Source organism: Eumetopias jubatus, unplaced genomic scaffold, assembly GCF_037043125.1.
Source record: "Eumetopias jubatus isolate StellerSeaLion01/CBP00866 unplaced genomic scaffold, mEumJub1_p1.0 scaffold_6, whole genome shotgun sequence".
Classification (NCBI taxonomy): domain Eukaryota; kingdom Metazoa; phylum Chordata; class Mammalia; order Carnivora; family Otariidae; genus Eumetopias; species Eumetopias jubatus.
The window spans coordinates 45,426,573-45,448,140 of record NW_028274812.1 but is presented as its reverse complement, the minus strand read 5'-3'; the positions used below and the strand labels follow the sequence as shown (position 1 = coordinate 45,448,140).

The 21,568-nt window shown below is 34.4% G+C and overlaps 1 protein-coding gene across 1 annotated transcript in view; it reads left to right on the top strand.

Annotated features, from left to right (window-relative positions):
• The window catches only part of RFX6 (regulatory factor X6), a 55,878-nt gene that overhangs the window by 23,079 nt on the left and 11,231 nt on the right, over positions 1–21,568 (top strand). The window contains exons 7-12 of the mRNA XM_028117006.2: positions 11,172–11,279; positions 15,393–15,470; positions 15,587–15,700; positions 17,223–17,272; positions 19,266–19,425; positions 20,311–20,455. Of these exons, the coding sequence (XP_027972807.1) occupies positions 11,172–11,279; positions 15,393–15,470; positions 15,587–15,700; positions 17,223–17,272; positions 19,266–19,425; positions 20,311–20,455 (655 nt within the window). The remainder of the gene's footprint in view (positions 1–11,171; positions 11,280–15,392; positions 15,471–15,586; positions 15,701–17,222; positions 17,273–19,265; positions 19,426–20,310; positions 20,456–21,568) is intronic.

Genomic DNA, 21,568 nt, shown 5'->3' with positions numbered 1-21,568 from the left:
CTGTATGTCTTCTTTGGAGAAATGACTGTTCATGTCTTCTCCCAGTTTTAAATTGGATTATTTGTTTTTTGGATATTGAATTGTATCAGTTCTTTATACATTTTGGATACTGACCCTTTATCGGATATGTTATTTGCAAATATCTTCTCCCATTCAGTAGGTTAATGTTTAGTTTTGTTGATTGTTTCCTTCACTGTGCAGAAACTTTTAATTTTAAATGGAAATTTTAAGTGAAAAGACATACCATATACCTGGGTAGCTATGCTAGCTATTATAAATGTACCAATTCTTCCTATATTAATTTTGACATAAAATACCCCAGTAAAATTTTGAGTGGGTAATTAATTTTTGGAAATGATTAAAATGGCTGTAGACTCGATGTAGAACAATATACAGAAAGTAATAGTTAAGAGAAATGTAAACAAGAGTAGCCAAAAGGGACCTGTCTGGCAGATATCAAAATATTATGACACTATGATACAGACTCAACTGTAGGTGGAACAAATCTACAACAGAGATTAGATACCCGAAAAAAGACCCTAGTATACATAAGAATTTAAGGTATGACCAAAGAGACATTACAACCAATGGAGGAAAAAAAAAATTTTTTTCAGTGAATGAATCGTCTTAAGTCCTTTTTGGAGGAAGAATAGTACCAAATAAATAAATAAAATTCTTCATCATATAATGTTAGAAAAATGGACTAGTTTGGAAAAAATGTTTATACCTCATGCCTTGTATGAATTTCATATAAATTATTGAATATAAAAACAATACTTAGAAGGGAACATTTGTATCTACTTCATTTCTGGATAAGGAATGATTTTCTAAGGCGAAAACAAGAAATTTCAAAGGAAAAATATAGAAGGGAGAAATTGAAAACTACTTTGTATCAGAAGCATCATATATAAAATTTGAAGTCAAAAGAAAAACTGGAGAAAATATTGTCAGCAAATATGACAATGGGATAATATTTCTACTAATAAGGAAATCTTATCAATTTATAGAAAAATACGAAGACAACAAGAAAGAATAAAAGACATGACTAGAAAATACACATAAGGAAGAAAAGGCCAATAAATGCATGAAAAGATGGATTGCCAAATAAGCAAAAAATAAATAACCTTTAAAATTATATAATTATCAAATATTAAGAAATTATTATGATGGTGGTGAAGGTCTGGTGAGATAAGCTCTTTCATATCCTTCTGGTGACCACTGAACAAACTCCCTGGAAAATAGTTGGAAGGTCTGTATCAAGTCTTTAAAGTGCTCATACTCTTTCTCCCACAGGTTCACGTTTGTATGAATCTCACATAAAGAAGTAACAGAAAATGCTTACAAAATATTATGCAAAAATTGTAATTGGCTATTGTGAAAAATTGTGCAACCTAAATTACTACTAATTAAGGAATGGTTGCATCATTTATAGGACTTTTATGGGACTGAATATTATTTCATTTAGTAAGAGTCTCTTTTAATGACATGGAAAAATGTTAGGAAGAAAAGAGGACACAAAGCAAATATATGTATATATGGCTTCAAATATGTCAATAAAATTGGATATTTATATGTCATAGATGGGTGACAGGATTAATATGTATAACTCTGCTGTGCAATATAGTAGCTACTAGCCCCATGTATCTATTAATTACATAAAATATTCAGTTTCTCTGTCACATTAGCCACATTTCAAGTCCATAATAACCACATATGGTATTGGACGGTGCAGACATAGAACATTTTCATCATCACAGAAAGTTCTGTCAGACAGCACTGTTTTAGAACATGTAAAATATTCAACTCCCTGATAAAAAGACAACCCAATAGAAATATAACATGCTATATGAACATGGAATACACACAAGAAGAGAAAGAATAACCAGAAATAGTATTGGTGTTCATGGCGCCCCTTCTGACTGACCAGGTTTCATAACATATGGTCAACAAATATTTTGAATACCATTCTTGCCCATAAACATATGAAAAGGGCTCAGCTTAATCAGGGAAATTTTAATCAGGGAAATGCAACTTAAAACCATAATGAATAATCATTTCACTATTACTGGAATAACAGCAGTTAAAAAGCCTGAAAAGAAGCGTTGCTACAAGTGTGGAGCAAAGGAAGTCTCAGGAACAGTAGGAGGGGCAGTCACTGGTAAAGGTGAAGGTGCACAGACCTTATGACCACATTCCTGCAGAAACCTTCACACTGCACAAGCTGGCAAACCGGAGTGTTGTTTGTGATCTCAGAAGGCTGGTAAATAAATGTCTGTTATAGATATAGTGAGAGAATAAATTTTAATATATTTATACAAGGTGATATTACAGGGCTTTGGAAATGAATGTGCTATAGCTTTAAGAATCAAATTAGACTCATCTCAAAAACCTCTACAGTTGGGTGGAAAAAAAAAGCCTCACTGAATGTAGGATACATACTGTATGGTACCGGTTTTAAAGCAATAGTTTATATTGCTTAAGAGTATTTACAGATGAGGTAAACTTTTAGAGGTTTAAATAGGAATGATATAAACTAAATGAAGAACATTATTTCTTGTGGGGAATGAAGGGTATAAGATTAGGGAAGGCTACAGAAGCTGATTTCATATTTCCAAATGTGTAATGTCTCAGTCAGGTTGGTTAGTACGTGGCTATTTATTACTTTTTATCTACAGCTTTTTAAAGTTTTAAATCATTCCTAATATAAAAGCAAACAATGGAAACACAAGAAGCAAAACAGAAAGACAGGAAGAGGATTCTAAGAGTAATTATCAGTTAGTGGTATGAATTTTGATTATTTTAAATTATTTTTAATTTTTATTCACAAATGCAGTGGTTCAAATTTCAGAAATGTCTCAGAGAATGTTTCTTTTAATCCTCAGGAATAAAACTAACAAAGCCTAGTCTCAAAACTTTGCCCTGATCAAAGAAAGCCTTTTTTTTTTTTCCTGTGAATCTGTTAGTGTAAGCCAAATTTTGTTTTAACTAAGCTCCAGTAGGGAAGTTGCTATTATTTCTTAGGGAGTCAGCCCTTGACTTTGTACATTTCAACCAGGAAGTTTCCCTGATAGCCTGAATTTCCTTCTCCTTAACATCAACCATTCATGGCCAGTTTAACAACTTTGCACCAAGATAAATAACAAATCCTCCCTCCTTGGTATATGCTTTGCAAATATTTGCAGAGTGTTATCATGCTCTCTTTTAGTCATCACTTAGTCAAACTGTGCTGCTTAAAGCCTTTAATCTTTCCTCATAAATCAGACCCTCTTGCCTTCTAATCATATTGTTTCTTTTCTGTAGGTTTCTTCTTGTTTTCTTTTGGACATAAGATTTTTAATAGTTTACCCAAGAGTACTGAAGTCATCAGATGAGGGGAACCCTCCCCCACTCAACACACACCCCAGACCTCTGTAACTGGCCTATGACCTGGCACTAATTTTAGTGCAATTAAAATAGCAAACATATTAAGTGTAATTAAAATGATCATGCTTTACTTTTTTCCCAGCTTATTAATCGTTCCTTTCTTTTTGTGCTACATGTTCTAGACAGCATATTATTATTTGATTTATACCAACTTTGCACACCATTGTTAACATATCCAACATATTTAATTTTTAAAATTCTTCCTTGGGCATTTTTGCCTCATGTTGATGTTCCACATGTTGCTAGCTGCTAGGACACAAAACTACTCTTTATCAAGATGAGAGTTTTAAATAGATACTTAAATAAAAGACATATAATATACTTTGTTCTTTAATAGTGTGTTTCCTTAGCACTCTAACATTTTTTATTGGGAAGTGTATTGTTTAACACACACACACACACACACACACTTTTAAAATAGCCATAAGATAAAAACTCAAGACTTACCCCGTAGCTTAACAGAGAGAAGTCCTCTCTGTGCTCCCACCCCAATCACTTCTCCCTCCCTCCTTACAAAAAGTTACTGTTTCCACAATTTGGTGTTAATCACTCCTTTGTTTTTCCTTAAAGTTGATCACTTATGAATATATACCTAAACAATGTGGTCCATGGCTACACAATATTAATGTACTTAATACCACTGAACTGTATACTTAAAAGTGGTGGATAGTTCTATGTATTATTTATTATTGCCAATGTATTTATTTCCCCTACATAGAATGGATTCATTTTTTTCAGCATTAGATTTTGTGATTCATCAATGTTGATGTACATGTAGTTTTAATACCTTTATTTGTACTGCTGTATAATATTCCACTGTATGAAATTATCACAATGCATTTATTTATTCCATTGTTGGTGGATTTTATTTTTTTGCCTGAAAAACAATATTGCTATGAACATTCTATGAACAGGTACAGAAATGGAATTCCAGGTTCTAGGATATGCTTAATGTATAACTTTACTGGTTAAGATTAAGCAGTTTTCCAAAATTTTTGTATTAATTTATGTCTGTCCAACTGCATGTAAGCGTTCCTTTTGTTCCACATTCTCACTGATACTTGGCCTTGAATGATATTTTAGTTCTTGCCAGTCCAATGGGTGTAAAATGGTACCTGTGATTTTCATTAGAAAATTGTTTTAATAACTGCATCAAAAATATAAGCTTGCATTTTTTTATTTTTAATGGTCAATTCTTTTCTTTGAAATATTTGCTCAGATCACATAATTTTTCTATTTTAAAAATATGATTCTTAGGAGTTCTTTAATATTCTAGTTACTAATATCCTATAGGTTATGTGTTGTAAATAACTTCACCCTGTTGGTGGCATGGCTCAACATTCTATAGTGTCTTTCAATGAAGATAATTTCTAATTTTATGATTAGTGTTTGTTTGTATCTTGTTTTTAAAAATCTGTGTATATTCCAGATCCTAAAATATTTTCTATATATTCTTCTAAAAGTAGAAAGTTACTCTTAACACTTAAGTCCTTATTTCATCTGCAATGTTTTCAATTTTTTTTTTGTGGTGGTAAAATATACATAACAAAATTGACTATCTTAATCATTTTTAAGTACACAGTTCAGTGGTATTAAATACATTTATATTGTTATGTAATCATCACCACCATCCATCTCCAGAACTTTTAATCTTGCAAAACTGAAACACTATGCTCATTAAACAATAACTCCTCCCTCCCCTTTTCCCCCAGCCCTTGAAAACTACCATTCTACTTTCTGTCTCTATGATTGTGACTACTCTAGGTACCTCGTATATGTGTAATCACATAGTGTTTGTCTTTTTGGGACTGGCTTATGGGACATGACTTAGCATCATGTCCTCAAGGTTCATTCATGTTGTAGCATATGTTAGAATCTCCCTCTTTTTGAAGGCTGAGTAATATTCCATTGCATGTATAGACAACATTTTGCTTATTTATTCATCTGTCAATGGACACTTGGATTGAATAATGCTGCTATGAACATAGGTTACTAATATCTCTTTGAGACCCTACTTTCAATTCTTTTGGATGTATACCCAAAAGAAGAATAACTGCATCATATACTAATTCCTTATTTAATTCCTGAGGAACCACCATACTGCTTTATACAACAACTATACCATTTTACATTCCTACCAACAGTACATAATCATACATGGCCTCATCAACATTTTTTATTTTCTGTTTTTTTTTTTTTAATACTGGTCGTCCTAATGAGGGTGAAGAGGTATCTCCTTGTGGCTTTGATTTACATTTCCCTGATGATTAGTAATGTTGAATACCATTTCATGCGCTTGTTGATTAATGTATATCCTATTTAAAGAAATGTCAATTTAAGTCTTTTGTCCATTTTTGAAGCAGGTTGCTTGTTTTGTCGTTAAGTTTTACAGGTTCTTTATATGTCCTGCATATTAATCCCATATCAGATATATGATTTGAGAATACCTTCTCCTATTGCATTGATTGCCTTTTTTACTCGGTTGAGTGTTCTTTGATGCACAAAAGTTTTTAATTTTATGAAGTTTTTAATTTTATGAAGTCCAGTTTGTCTATTTTTGTTTTTCTTGTCATATCTAAGAAATCATTGCTAAATCTAATGTTATGATGATTTTGCCCTGTCTTTTCTTCTAAGAGTTGTATAGTTTAGGTCTGATATTTTAGGTATTTGATTCACTTTGAGTTAATTTTTTACACGGTATTAAGTAAAGGCCTATCTCCATTCTTTTACATGTGAATATCCAGTTTTTCTAGCACCGTTTGTTGAAAAGACTGTCCTTTCCTTATTGAATGTTGTTGGCACCCTTGTCAAAAATCATTTGGCAGGGATGCCTGGGTGGCTCAGTTGGTTAAGCGACTGCCTTCAGCTCAGGTCATGATCCTGGAGTTCCAGGATCGAGTCCTGCATTGGGCTCCCTGCTCAGCAGGGAATCTGCTTCTCCCTCTGACCCTCCCCCCTCTCATGTGTGCTCTCTCTCTCTCTCTCTCATTCTCTCTCTCTCAAATAAATAAATAAAATCTTTAAAAAAATCATTTGGCAGTTTTTGTGAGGGTTTATTTCTCGGTGTTCTATTTTGTTCTACTGACCTATATGTCTGTCTTTGTGTCAGCTCTAGTTTCTTTTGATTATTGTAGCTTTGTAGTAAGTTTTTAAATCAGGAAGTGTTAATTCTCCAACTTAGTTCTTTTTTTCAGGATTATTTTTACTATTTGGGGTCTCTTGGGCTCCATGTGAATTTTAGGATATATTTTTCTATTTTTGCAAAAACCATCGTTGGGATTTTGCATTGAATCCATGAGTTGCTTTGGGTACTATTGACATCTTAACAATAAATTTTCCAATTCATGAACATAAGATGTCTTTCCACTTATGTTTTAATTTCTTTGAACATTATTTTGTAATTTCCATTATACAAGTCTTTCATCTTCTTGGTTAAGTGAATACCCATGTATTTTATTCTTTTTGATGCTATTATAAATAAAATTGTTTTCTTCATTCTTTTCAGATTTTTTCATTTTGACTGTATCCTGTTACTTTGCTAAATTCATTTATTATTTCTAATAGGGTTGGGTTTTTGTTTTTTTTGTGGAATCCCTATGGTTTCCTATATATAAGATCATATCATCTGAAAACAGAGATAATTTTACTTCTCTCTTTCCAATTTGGATGCATTTTATTTCTTTTTCTTACTTAACTGCTCTGGCTAGGACTTGAAGCACTATGTTGAATAGAAGTGCTGAAAATGAGCATTGCTCTGTTTCTGATCTTAAAAGAAATACTTTCAGTCTTTCACCATTGAATATGATGTTTGCTATGGGCTTTTCATATGGCTTTTATTACATTGAGGTACTTTACTTGTATTCCTAGTTTGTTTATTATTACTATAAAAGTGTGTCAAACTTTGTCAAATTCATCAATTGAAATAATCATGTGTTTTTTTCCCCTTTAATCTGTTAAGGTGGTATATGACACTGATTAATTTTTGTGTGTCATACCATCTTTGCATTCAAGGAGTAAATCTCACTTGGTCATAGGGTATATCCCTTTTAATATGTTGCTGAGTTCACTTAGTATTTTGCTGAGGATTTATGCATGAATGTTCATGAGCTTTATTTATTTATTTTTTCTTGTGGTGTCATTGTCTGACTTTGGTATCAAGATAATGTTGGCCTCATAGAATGAGTTAGAAAGTATTCCCTCTTCCTCAATTTTTGGGAAAACTTCAAAAAAGACTGATGTTATTTCTTCTTTATATGTTTGGTATAATTCACTAGTGAAGTCATGAGGATCAGAGCCTTTCTTTGTCAGATTTTTGATTACTGATTCAATTTCCTTACTGGTTATAGACTGATTCTGATATTCTCTTTCTTTATGATTCCACCTTGGTTGAATTTGTGTTTCTAGGAATTTATCCATTTCATCTAGGTTATCCAACTTGTTGATGTACAGTTGTTCATGTACTCTCTTAAAGTCCTTTCTCAGTGGAATCAGTAGTTTTTTATTTTTTACTTTAGTCCTTTGAATCTTCTTTATTATTTTTTTAAGTCAATCTACTTATGGGTTTGTCAATTTTGACCTTAAAGAACTAACCTTTTGTTTCATTGATTTTCTTTATTGTTTGTGTATTCTCTATTTCATTTATCTCTGCTCTGATCTTTATTTCCTTTCTTCTGCCCACTTTGGGTTTAATTTGTTCTTTTCTTAGTTCCTTAAGTTGTTCATTTAGATTATTGACTTGAGATCTTTCTTGTGTTTTAATGTAAGCATTTATAGCTATAAATTTCCCCTGTAGCACCACTTTTACTGCATCCTGTAATTTTGATGTGTCATATTTCTACTTTCATTCATCTCTAAGCATTATCTCTTTTCTCTTGTGATTTCTCCTTTGATCTATTGGTTGTTTAAGAGTATATTTAATTTCCACAAATTTATGAATTTTTCCAGTTTTCTTTTTGCTGGTTCATCTTTATCACAAGTGTTGTGTCTATTCTTGGTCTTTTGCATTTCTACACACATTTTAGAATCAACTTATTAATTTTCACAGAAAACCCTGATGGGATTTGATTGGAATTACATTGAAGAAATAGATCAATCTGTGACATTTCCACAACATTGAATCTTATTATTCATAATTTAATATCTTTTGATAAAGTTTAATCATTTTCTTTTCTTTTTTTTTTTTTTAGAAAAGGGGAGAGAGGGTGAGCAGGGGGGAGGGACAGAGGAAGAGGGAGAGAGAGAATCTCAAGTAGACTCCATGCCCAGCATGGAGCCCAATATGGGGCTTGATCTCACAAACCTGAGATCATGACCCAAGTTGAAATCAAGAGTTCAGACACTAAACTGACTGAGTCACCCAGGTGCCCCAGTTTAATCATTTTCTTATAAATATTTTGCTTTTCTTTTGTTAGACTTGTTCCTAGGCATCTTCTAATATTTGTTACTATATGTCTCTTTTATTGCATGTTTTCAATGTTTGTTCTTTGGTAGAAGTCAACTGATTTTTTCATTGATCTTGTATCCAGCATCATTGCTAAAAAAAATCCCTGTTGTTAATTGTAAAAATTTCTGTGCAGTTTGTTTTTAGTTTTAATGTAATCAACTGAATCAGTTGCAAATAATGATAGTTTTTTTTCTTCCCTTTTAATACTTACTCTTTCATTACTTTTTTCTGGCCTTACTGCTCTGGCTATTAACTGTTGAACAAAAGAGGGTAGAGTAGGCAACTTTATCTCATTTGTGATTTTTAAGAGAACATTTATAGTATTTTACAATTGAGTATGATATTTGCTATGGATTTTTGATAGATTATTTTGATTTTTTTAATATTTTGATTATTGAATGATTAAGGAAATTTTCTTCTTTTCTAGCATAGATAGGCAGAGAGAGAGAGAGAAGTGAATAGTAGTTGGATTTTTAACAAATGCTTTTTCTGTATCAATTGAGATGATTATATATGGTATTCTCCACTCCCCTTTTTTTCTTATGTCAATGTGGTGAGTTAAAGCCTAACTTGGTTATGATCATTCTTAATAGACTGCTAGCTTTGGTTTGCTAATGTTTTGTTTGGTACTGTTTCAAGTATGATAATAACCAAGATTGGCCTATGATTTTTCTCTCTTTTTCTGTCCTTGTCCACCTTTGTCATAAAAGTTTTCAAATGAACTGGGACAAGGTTCTTCTTTTCCACTATCTGAAAAAAATCTTTTAAGTTTGAAAATATCTGTTTCCTGAATGCTTGATAAAACTCACCTATTAAAAATCTTCTGAACCTGTTTCCCCCCCCTTTGCGGTAAGATTTTGATTATTAATTATAGTTGCTAATGGAAATGAGAATATTCTCTTATTCCTAACAGATTTAACACAACGCTATGTATTGACATTTTTTTTGGTTTCTGTTTCTGTCTCTCTTCCAATTTCACTAAATTACTTCTTGGGACAAATAAACATGATTTTCCACCCATGAGAAAAGGTATATGAAAAAGGTGTAAACTTTCCTAAAATTAGAATTTGAGTGCATATCTTGAATTATTAAGACTAATTAAATAGAGTGGATTGGGATAAACTGTGCTAATATATTAGTTCATGATAGTTAATCATGTATGTAGTAGTTCTTTATTAATTTCTTAAAAATTATTTAATCAGGATAGGCCTTCTCTATCCATACTTGAAAATGGAGGGTAGCAAGGATGAAAACTAAAACCTAACCTGAAAGAAATATATTTCTACTGCACTTTTAATACAAAATCTTTAGAAAGTTTATATCAAATCAGTCAATAAGAAATCAAAATATCTAAAATATCTGCTTTAAGGACTGAGAAGTCCTCCCAACTTCTCCCGGATTTAGCATGTAAGTCTGCAAGTCTACAAAGGTTGGGAATGATAAAGCAGGGTAGGAACCCAACTTATATAAGTATTAAATGTTCAATATGACAGAGACAAAGAAACACAAAAACTCTAGAAGAAAATATAGGAAAACTATGAGAAAGAATGAAATTTTGTCCTTGCCAGGAATACCTTACTTCCTTAACCATAGTCACAATTTCATTCTTTGCTCAAACATTTGATTAGAGATCAGTTTGTTAAAATTTTATTTGAGGGGCAGGAACGAGCAGTTATGACCTGGGGAGACTGATTTGCTGAGGCTCTGGTTCTGTCACAAATATGCATTCTCCCTTTCTGTGTGGATTTTTTGCAGGTATGTCAATCCTGCAACATTATATATTTTTGTCGTTTGTCACTTTTTCTAATTTTCTGAAAACTACCAGAGGTGTACTTCCCCCCTGCCAAGGGATTCAAAAGAAAAACACATAACTAAATTTAGGGTGGGGGAAGGTTGAGGTGAGAAAGTCCAGGGTACTAATTTGGGAATCAGAAGACTTAGACTCCATTCACAATTCTACCACTAATTATTTCTGAGACTACATAAATTGGTTAACTTCTTATCATCTTGTTTACTTAATCCATAAAGGATTTGGTAATCCATAAATGGATTTGGCAATCCTTGATCCTCTTATAGTTAAAATAATTTCAACAGTTCTAAAAGTGGATCTTTCAAAATTTATGCCATTAACGAATGTGAACTAAAATTAAATTTCTAAAAGTTGTGCCAACTGACAGATATTCAAAACTAAAATCCAAAGTAATAGGCAAAGTTGTTTAAATTGTGGGTTTCTATTTTATTAGAAATATACTTTGGAACCAAATAGTTGATCATGATTTATTTCTTTTCATTTTTCCAATTATAGGGTGGCTTCACTCGTAAATATTCACTAAGTTCAAAAACTGGAACACTCCTTCCAGAATTCCCCAGTGCTCAACACCTTGTGTACCAAGGATGCATTTCTAAAGACAAGGTATCAATTAAAGATACTTCTCTATTGATTTTCTGATATGTTGTTTCCATATCTCAATTTGCTGGGAATCTCATGGCACTTGCAGGAAGCAGTCAGAAATCTGCATAATCACACATAATTGACTGATTTATAGGAGGGAAAAATGTTTACTAACATTGATTAAACACTTTACAATTAATTATTTACCATCTCCATGATAGTATGTAATCAGAAGTTTGTAAAATAAACCTCAAAAGAGTAAAGATTATTTTTTATTTAAAACTCAATATCGAGGAAGAAAATACTAGAATGTGTCTATCACATGCAATTTCTTTAATTATAAGCTTTATGTTTTTGATTAGCTTCATATGGTTTCAGTAGATAGTCATCAGACATTTCTCTAGGACAGAATTTTTTCCAAGCATTGAGGGAGAGATACCTAGATGAATGCAAGGACTGTATAGAGGTTGATAAAAGTTCCTTTCCATTTGAAAATTCTGTGTTCCCTTATATATTTGCAATTTTTTTTGAAAGTTAAGGAAGAAACAGTTTCATAGGATTCAGTTTATAAATAATCCTCAATGTGACTTTTCAATGTTTATATAATAAAATCTAAGAGCAAATCCTCTTCTATTTCTGAACTTCTAAAGTCATTTGCTAAGTATCTATTGAATGACTAATAGCTCCTGCTAGTAGTATTAAATCAGGGTATAATGATTTCTACATTCTTCTTAAACCAAAGTTAGTTTTTCATTAGTACTTAAGGAAAATATCTTTTTAAAAAAGATTTATTTTCTTATTTTAGAGAGAGAGAAAGTGCATGAGCAGGGGGAAGGGGCAAAGGGAGAGGGAGAGAAAATCTCAAGCAGACTATGCACTGAGTGGGGAGCCAGGGGTGAGGCCTGTCCCAGGGTTGATATCACAACCCTGAGATCATGACCTGAGAGGAATCCAAGAGCTGGACATTTAACCAACTGTCACCCAGGTGCCCCTTAAGGAAAATATCTTTTTTTTAAAGATTTTATTTATTTATTTGACAGAGAGAGAGACAGGGAGAGAGGGAACGCAGGCAGGGGGAGTGGGAGAGGGAGAAGCAGGCTTCCCGTGGAGCAGGGAGCCCAATGTGTGGCTCGATCCCAGGACCCTGGGACCATGACCTGAGCCGAAGGCAGATGCTGAATGACTGAGCCACCCAGGCGCCCCAGGAAAATATCTTTAATATATGTTAAGTCAGTTCATATTCTTGAGGTGCAAAGACAGCACCTCAAGAGGAGTATGAGTAACTAACGTCCAACTGATTCCTTTAGTAGTGGGCTTTCTGTGGAAACTGGCAATAAAAATAACACATTGATAAAAAGATCTATTGACAGATAAGTAAAGATACACAGTAACTTCCAAGGTCCATTCTGATGATTTACTGTTCCTGTTAAGAAGAGGCAAAATAGGGGCGCCTGGGTGGCTCAGATGGTTAAGCGTCTGCCTTTGGCTCAGGTCATGATCTCCCAGTCCTGGGATCGAGCCCCACGTTGAGCCCCACGTCAGGCTCCCGGCTCAGTGGGGAGTCTGCTTCTCCCTCTCCCTCTGTTTCTCCCTCTGCTTATGCTCTCTCTGTCTCTCTCTCTAAAAATGAATAAAAAAAAATCTTAAAAAAAAGAATAGGCAAAATATTGAAGATAATTCTCAGATGCTGATTCCAAGCAAGTCTCATTTTTTTAACCTTATAGATATTATGTGATATTATGACTTCAGATTTGAGACATCTCCAGTACATGTTAACATGTGGCAGTCTGTGGGGAAACCTGTGGAAATCAGTGACAGTCCAGGGAACATGGTTCTCTGGGGAGGGCATTGTTGGGTCCCCTTTGTGGAGAGAATGGCTTACATGCAAACATACCATGAAGATGTTTGCTGTGTAAATATTCCTGGTGAGAGAGAGGGGGATGGGAAGAGCAACAAAGAGAAAAAGAGAAGTGAGGACATGTTCCAATAGTTTATTTCAGTTTCTCTGCTAGTCTCCAAGGAATTCCTTACTTGTCAACTTGAAAAACTAGTCTGTAGATCATTTCTCACCCAGGTATCAGGATGCTTAAATAACCCTTGGTTTCTAAGTTCATTCCCAGTGGTCCTCATCATGAGCACCAGGGACTAACACTCCTCTTTGTCCCTTGAAGACAGCTGGACCTTGCTTTTCATCTTCTTAGCCAGTAGCCAAGTTCCCCAGGTAACTTGTCAGTTTCTAGCAAGAGGGGTGGGGCTGAAGCTAAGCACTTTACCCACCTTCTTTCTTGAAGCAGAAAGGATGGGACTTTCCAGTGAGAAGTTGATCCCAGTGAGGTGGGGATTGGTTGGGCCACTTTCTGCCTCATCATGGTGTCACTCAAGACAATTGCCACCCCCCACCCCCCTCACTAACTTTTCTCAAGATAAACCTTGCCTCTGCTCCTGCCCGCTCTATAAATGTGGTGTCTAGTCTCAGAAAATTGAGCAAAATTAAGTTTAGAAATAAGAGTATGCTACAATAAAAATTTATTATCCTAAAACTATGTAAATGTTAAATAAACAAATGTAGTACCAGTAGTAAGATTAAAAACTTTTGCTGATATGTGTATAAAGGAATTTTGACACACATAAATGGAAATACTAGTGAGGATAAAAGCTTACTTGTACTTCAGTAGGTTTCAGGGATCAAAGGGTTAATTTTTGACAGTAATTATGAATTCCTTTCTATCTTTCATATGGTCCTTATCCTTAATTTTGAAAATATGCCTTGGCATCCTATCTAAAAATATGATATCATTGCCTAAAGTATAGAACATGTCTCAGTTCCATCAATGGTGACATATTCCGCTAGAGGTGTCCTATAATCAGCATACCTCCTTGCAGGGAGATTAGCAATTTGCACGTCACTGTGATATAGCCTTGAGCTAAACCACAAGATGTGTGCTGTCACTAGGCTGTTGGGATAAAGGCTGGAGAGGACACTCCTGTCACCATCATCACCCTAGATACTGTTGGGATAAAATTAGCTCCAGCGGTCAGTCTCTTAACATGTATTATGGATTATTCCAACCACTTTGCTTGTGTTAATTTGTTTAGTCCTCATAACAGCCGTATTAGAAATTTACTGTTATTATCATCTCCGTTTTCCAGATGAGGAATGTAAAACACGCAAATGTTATGTGGCTTGCTTGACATCATATAGCTAGTAAGTGGCAGATCGGAGCTGGTTTTCAAATCCAGGTAGTCCATGGGCAAAGCTCACACCTGTCACCTCTAAGCCCAACTTCTCGTTCACTTAGACTACACAACCAGCAACAGGTAGCCATATTTCTAGCTGATAAAATAATGAGATTTGAATTTGAATATTATTAGTTTGTTAAAATACTATTTAGTTCTAATCCATTTTAGAATATGTTTACAACTTTTTATCTATGCTATCCAAATGTCTGTGGTAACATGGAAACAGAGACTCTTCATAACAGACTCTCACCGTTCAAATCTTCTTTGGGTAAACTTTCGAGTCATTTGATATTACTAATTTCAGGTAACATTTAGTAAGATCTTACTGTGTACCAGGCACTGCTCTATGTGCATCATATCTTATTTAATCTGGGTAATATACTATTCATACCCGACTTAAAGAGAAAAAGCTTAGGGTTCAGAGACCAAGCATCCTGTGCACTGTAGTGCAGGGGAACTGGGCGCTGGATTTTAGCTGACTTCTCACAGCTATGCCACACTACCCAAGCACTCACTTATTTCTACTGTATGAAGAGGTGATATATTTTACCATTTTACATTTATTTCCGCAATCAAAGGTAATCTGCTTATTAGGTAGAAAAATGCAACATTGCTTTGGCCCACAACTCCCTGCACAGTCACCTTTTTCATTGTTCATATGACACTATATTGTAATTGTCTATTTGCGTGACTTTCTCCCTTCACAAGGCAGTAAGCTCCTGGAAATAGAACTGTGCCTTTGGTTTTGATTCTTCGACATTGAGCACAAGGCCTGGTACATAACAGGAGCTTAAAAAATGCATGCTAAATAAATGAATGAACAAATGAATGCATAAACAAATGAAGGCAGGGTTGAAAGGACTCTTTGGTTAAGCGTTTTCTTCCTTGAAATAGGTTGATACCCTCATAATGATGTATAAAACTCACTGCCAGTGCATCCTGGACAATGCAATTAATGGAAACTTTGAAGAGGTAAGGGTGACAAAGAATGCTTTGCTGATCATATTATGTGTAATTTCTCATCCTGTTCTTTATGAGTTCGTGTTAAGGAAGAATCTTAATGTACATACTTTTTGCTTTATAACTAGATCCAGCATTTCTTATTACACTTTTGGCAAGGAATGCCTGATCATCTTCTTCCCCTGCTTGAAAACCCTGTTATCATTGACATTTTCTGTGTTTGTGACTCAATTCTTTATAAGGTAAGCTCTTTGGGGTATCTTAAACACGAACCATGTATTGTTTTAATGAGCATTCTGTCTACATTTTTCCATTATATTTTCAATAAATTTGTAATTTCTGGCTGGAGATACAATGTTATTTTTTTCTGATGAGAAAGCAATATTTAATAGGTATGTATTTTAATGTACATTTACATGAAAACAAAATTTCTTACAGTTAGGAATGATTCTAAATGTCCCATACTCACTAATAATACATGAAAACCTAGTTAATTTTTATTAACTGTTTAAGGTGTTTTCAGAGTGAATAACATAATGGCTTTTTCACTATCAGTGTTCTGGGGGAAAAGCAGAATTAACCACTCTTATCGGATTAACAACTTAAAAATACTGGAAATCTCTACCTTTAATGCATTAACGTCAATTTCTGTTCTCAAACCAAGTAAGAGTCCGCAAGTGTCTACAGAAGGTTCATAAAGACATCACGAACAAAGATGAGCTGGTTGGCCTTCTAGCCGAACATTTATCTGGGAAGAGGGAGACACTAATTCCTTGGTAGTCTGACCGCTAGTTAGAGCAGCAGTAAGGTCCAAGCTGAGGGAGAAAACTGCATTGCAATCTGGATAAATCTGTTTGGACTGTCATTCAGTACCTCCCAGAAATATTCTTTAAAACATATTATTTATTTATTTACTTTACAAATGGTCTGTTTCTTTTTAGTCCTGAGTTTAAGTACCTTTAAATGAACTAAGTTTCCCTCCTCATAGCTCCTCCCAGGGAGGAACAGTAGAATGAGTTTCTGCAAGATCTTCATTCCATCTCTAAAGAATGTTCAGCTTTTAGTCTATAAAACAGCACATGATTACCAAGGTCAATTCATTGGTAACTAACCTACTGGGTATATACATTACTGTCTCATACACATGGAATACATGTGCATTTTGCTGGTAGGATATACAGGCCTTTGTAGATTAGTGTCTACCCACATTTTGAAATATCTTCTCCTCCAGACCACTTGCTCCTCTGTCAGGCTGGACCACTCGGTTTATCAGCCAGCCCCATGGGTCTGTGTTGTTTATATCCTATTTGGTCCCCACTTCCTTTACTTAGTCTAGTTTTTCCTGAGCTGGGATCAGTCAGCACTACCTAATTTCTTCTTTCTACCAGTTCTCATTCAGGTCCTACCCATCTCATTAATGTTTTGGTCTCAGTCTAGCCCTTTCTTTCAGTATTTTTTCTGTTCTGATAATTAACTCTCTGGACCCAGTATATTAGTGTTGCTTGCTCAACCTAGTATTGCAATGTTTCTGGATCCCCACACCTGCCTTTTACACACACACACACACACACACACACACACACACACACACACACACACCCTTTACACATACATTAATTTTAGAGATAAAAATATAACTTCCAGAAATGAATTAACATATTATTCTCTAGAAAGCTAGGAATTAAAAAGTAATTGACAAATAAGTGTCTTTCTACAAAAATACTAAGTAAGGATTTATGTTAACTCTCTTTTGCTGTGATTAAGGTTCTTACAGATGTACTCATTCCTGCAACAATGCAAGAAATGCCTGAAAGGTAGGTTCAGTCAATAAAATGTGATAATTTCTTAGGGTAGGGTTTAGCCCTATCCATTATATTAAAGGAAAACATTAAATAGAAATTCATTTGTTTATCAAGTTTATTTGTCTGCTCCTGTCCCTTTGTAGTAGCTAGATGATGTGCTTCAATCCTTATAGTCAAACCTCAATGAACAAAATTGATGGAACCATCCTGAAATCCTTTTAATATGAGAGATGCCCAAGTGAAAAATAAATATTTACGTGTCATTGACCTTGTGGAAACTGGCTAGAGGAATGTAAATGGGGATAATTGATGGAAAATAATCACAATGATAAAAATTAAAGAACTATTTTATCTTTATTATTAACTTTGGTCTTAATTGCAAAATCAGAAGGTAGAGTAACAGAATTACCACCGTCTTTTAATGAAGGAATAAGTACTCTTAACACCTCTATGTCACAGGGGCGCCTGGGTGGCTCAGTCAGTTAAGCGTCTGTCTTCGGCTCAGGTCATGATCTCAGGGTCCTGGGATCGAGTCCTGCATTGGGCTCCCTGCTCAGCGGAGAGTCTGCCTCTCCCTCCGCCTTGCTCATGTTCTCTCTCGCTTTCAAATAAGTAAATAAAATCTTAAAAAACAAAACAAAACACTTCTACATCACAGCAGAATGGCTGCACTTACTTAGTGGCAGACGTCCAGCCATGCAACTGATGTAATTATAGCTGGCCTTTATTAAACACATCATGGGCTTTGAGACCACATGAATTGTTTCACTTAACTCCTACAACCACCTGAAAGTGACTATTTATGTATTTATCTCTTAAATATGCCCCTGGTTCTTTGTAGAAAATGAAAAACATGCATACATGCATTAAAAACTCATAATTTCTCCACATTCTTAATGTGTTAGGTTAGTATTTCATAGGCTTTTTCTAAGAATACCTGTAAATATACACATTTTTAAAAAAACGGGACCATAGTATATATACTCGTGTGACATACTGTGAAAATCTTTCATATCAACAAATACAGATCAACATTATCTTTTGAAATGGCTGCATAGATTTCCAGCACCTGAAAAATACTATACTTTATTTAACCAATTCCTTATCATTGAACAATGAGATTTTTTAAAAACACAACCTGTCAGACTATTCCCCAGTAACTATTATGATCACATATTCACAAACGAGGAACCTGGCAGCAGAAGGAATTAATTTATTTGCCCAGAGTCAGTTAATTAGTAAGAAGCATAGCCAGGACTTTAATTGAGGGCTGTTGAACTCCACTTCTATTCTTTTTCCTGTATTATGTTACTGCTCACCTGCATATGCGCCATTCCAAATGTAAATTTAGATCTGTTTTGTTGGGATATAGTGTGTAGATTGTTGACTGCTTTTTAAGTTTTTGTGTTTATATATAAATGTTTGTGTGTATGCACAATGAACATTTGCAATTTTCTAAATAGGGTCCTATAGTACCTTTTTGATAATGTATCCCACAGTTATATTTGGACTATAAGAATCAGTTACTAGAAACTAATAGTAAATACTTGAAATGACACTGATCCCTCTGTGATGTCTCTCAAGAAGCCAAGATAAGTGAAATGAAGTGCATACTTACATTTCCCCAGAAATATTTTATAGAAAATGACAGAACCATGAGCTAATGTTAATAATAAGGTATTATTTATTGATTACCCTCTGCACACCAGGTTTGACCAGAGAAATTTCCATGAATTATTTTACACACTCCTCATAATAATCCTGTGACATAGATACTAAGCTTATTCCTATTTAATAAATGAAGCCAGAGCTTGAGGAGATTGAGTATGTTGACCAAGGAGATAAATGGCAGACGTAGGCTGAATCTATATGACTTCAAAGTCATGTTCTTGGAATCATAGAATAACAGTATACCTCCATTAAACTACATTTATGTAATGCATTTCAAGCAATCTAGCATTTAACATTGGTGTTTGTGTGTGTGTGTGTGTGTGTATGTGTGTAGCTTATTAGCAGATATAAGGAATTTTGCTAAAAATTGGGAACAGTGGGTTGTTTCATCCTTGGAAAACTTGCCAGAAGCTCTAACCGATAAGAAGATACCTATTGTGCGAAGATTTGTATCTTCCTTGAAACGACAAACATCTTTTTTACACCTTGCTCAGGTATGTTGGTATTTGAAGCACCAATATAAAAAATGAGTTATCTGGTAGCAGAGTAAGAAATTTTCAGAGATTGGAGACCAAATAGGCAACAATTAAATGCAATCTGAGACCCCAGAGTGAATGCTAGAACAGAAAAAGGACATTAGTGGGAAAATTGATGGAAATTTGAATTACTATCAGTGTTATAGCAATGTTAATTTCCTGATTTGGGCAATAAACAATGGTTAGGTATGATGATAATATTAGGAGAAGACGAATGGGGAGTATATGGAAATATTCTGCACTATCTTTGCAGCTTTTTTGTAAATTTAATATTATTTCAGGATGAAAAGTAAAAAAACCACATAACTTCTGAATGCAATGTAAAATGCAAAACTGCTACATGAACCCAGTTAATAAAAATTAACGTATGGGGACTGCACCCATGTGATATTTGATGTTGTGAAATTCACAAACAACACATGTTAAACTACCTACTAATTTGGTTTTCCTAAATAGGGAGGAAAAAAAATAATTCTTAAATTAATGTTTGTATGTTCGTATATTGTTAAAATATATTTCCCTTCCTCTCAAATGATTGTTTGCTTTGTGAAAATTTCTAGTCCCCTAAATTTTAAAAGACTTGGTTGGGATAGTTCCAGATAAGAAATATAACATTGTGAAATCCTTATTGTATGAACGTGGATTAAAAAATTCATTTTCTAACTTCAAAAATAGTTTTCAAAGCTTTAACAATGATTATGAGTCTCAGCTATTGCTTTTAGTTTTAAAATAAAACATTTATGATATTCTTCTCTCAAGGAACTATTTTTTCTAGTAGCCAAAGCTTTCCTTTAGATAGACCATCAATAATATGTTTAGTGTCTTTTTACTTTCTTCATGCAGATTGCCAGACCAGCTCTCTTTGACCAGCATGTTGTGAATTCCATGGTATCCGATATTGAAAAGGTTGACTTGAATAGTATTGGATCACAGGCCCTTCTCACCATTTCTGGCAGCACAGACACTGAATCTGATATCTACACGGAACGTAAGTCTTCTCTGTGTTTACAGTTGGGTCTCCCAACCTTAGCACTGTTTGACGTTTTGGGCTGAATAACTCTTTGTTGGCGGTGGGGGGTGGCAGTCCCCTTAGACTACAAAATATCTGTTTGCTAAACCTTGGTTTATAGAAACTTTTTTAATTAAAAAATTGTCCTCTACTTAAAAACAATTGTAGCTACAGATTGTGGAAAACCTGGAAAATATAGAAAATATTAGGAGGAAAATAAAAGCCATTCATAATCTCATTACCTAGAAATAACCTGGGAATAACGGAAATGTTTTTGAGTGTTGTGAGTTTTCTTCCAGTTTTTTGTTTGTTTGTTTGTTTGTTTACTTTATTTTATTTTATTTATTTATTTGTCAGAGAGAGAGAGCACAAGCAGGGGGAGCTGCAGGCAGAGGGAGTAAGCAGACTCCCCACTGAGCACCTGATGTGGGACTCCGTCCCAGGACCCTGGGATCATGACCTGAGCCGAAGGCAGACGCTTAACCGGCTGAGCCCCCGAGGCGTCCCAGTTTTCTTCCAGTTTTACATTACATGCATACACATTTTCCTGTGTTTTACACTCTTAGCCTCATATGGTATATGATGCATATCAAAATGATATCTCAACACAATACTGTTTTCCAAGCAGAAATTCCCTGCCCAGGTTTGGACAATCTGACAGAATTTACCAAGGCAATAGGCATGACTAGACAACCAGGCTCTGTTTTCAAGGAATAGCAACCCACTCTTTCCCCAACCTCTCTCTGAAAAGAGAAGTGCAGCCTCTGATAGACTGTTGAACAAATACTGGGCTGCTCTCCGGGGTGGTCCAACTTCAGCCTTGTTTTCTGTTTCCTAGCAAAAATTATATTACCCTTTGGGATTCAGGAAACTTCAAACTCTTTAATAAATGACAGCCTTAAATGGTCCCTTTAACTTTTACAAGATAAAAGATGACTCCTGTAAGTGGCTCAGTTTCACGGTGCAGAATTTAATTTTTGCTAAAGGTAAAGGATAGGTCAGAAAGCAGGAAATCAGCATTCATTCATCAGTTTTCAGTGAATCTGTTGCATTTAATGAAAGCTTTGGATTTAGAATGAATAATCGACTATA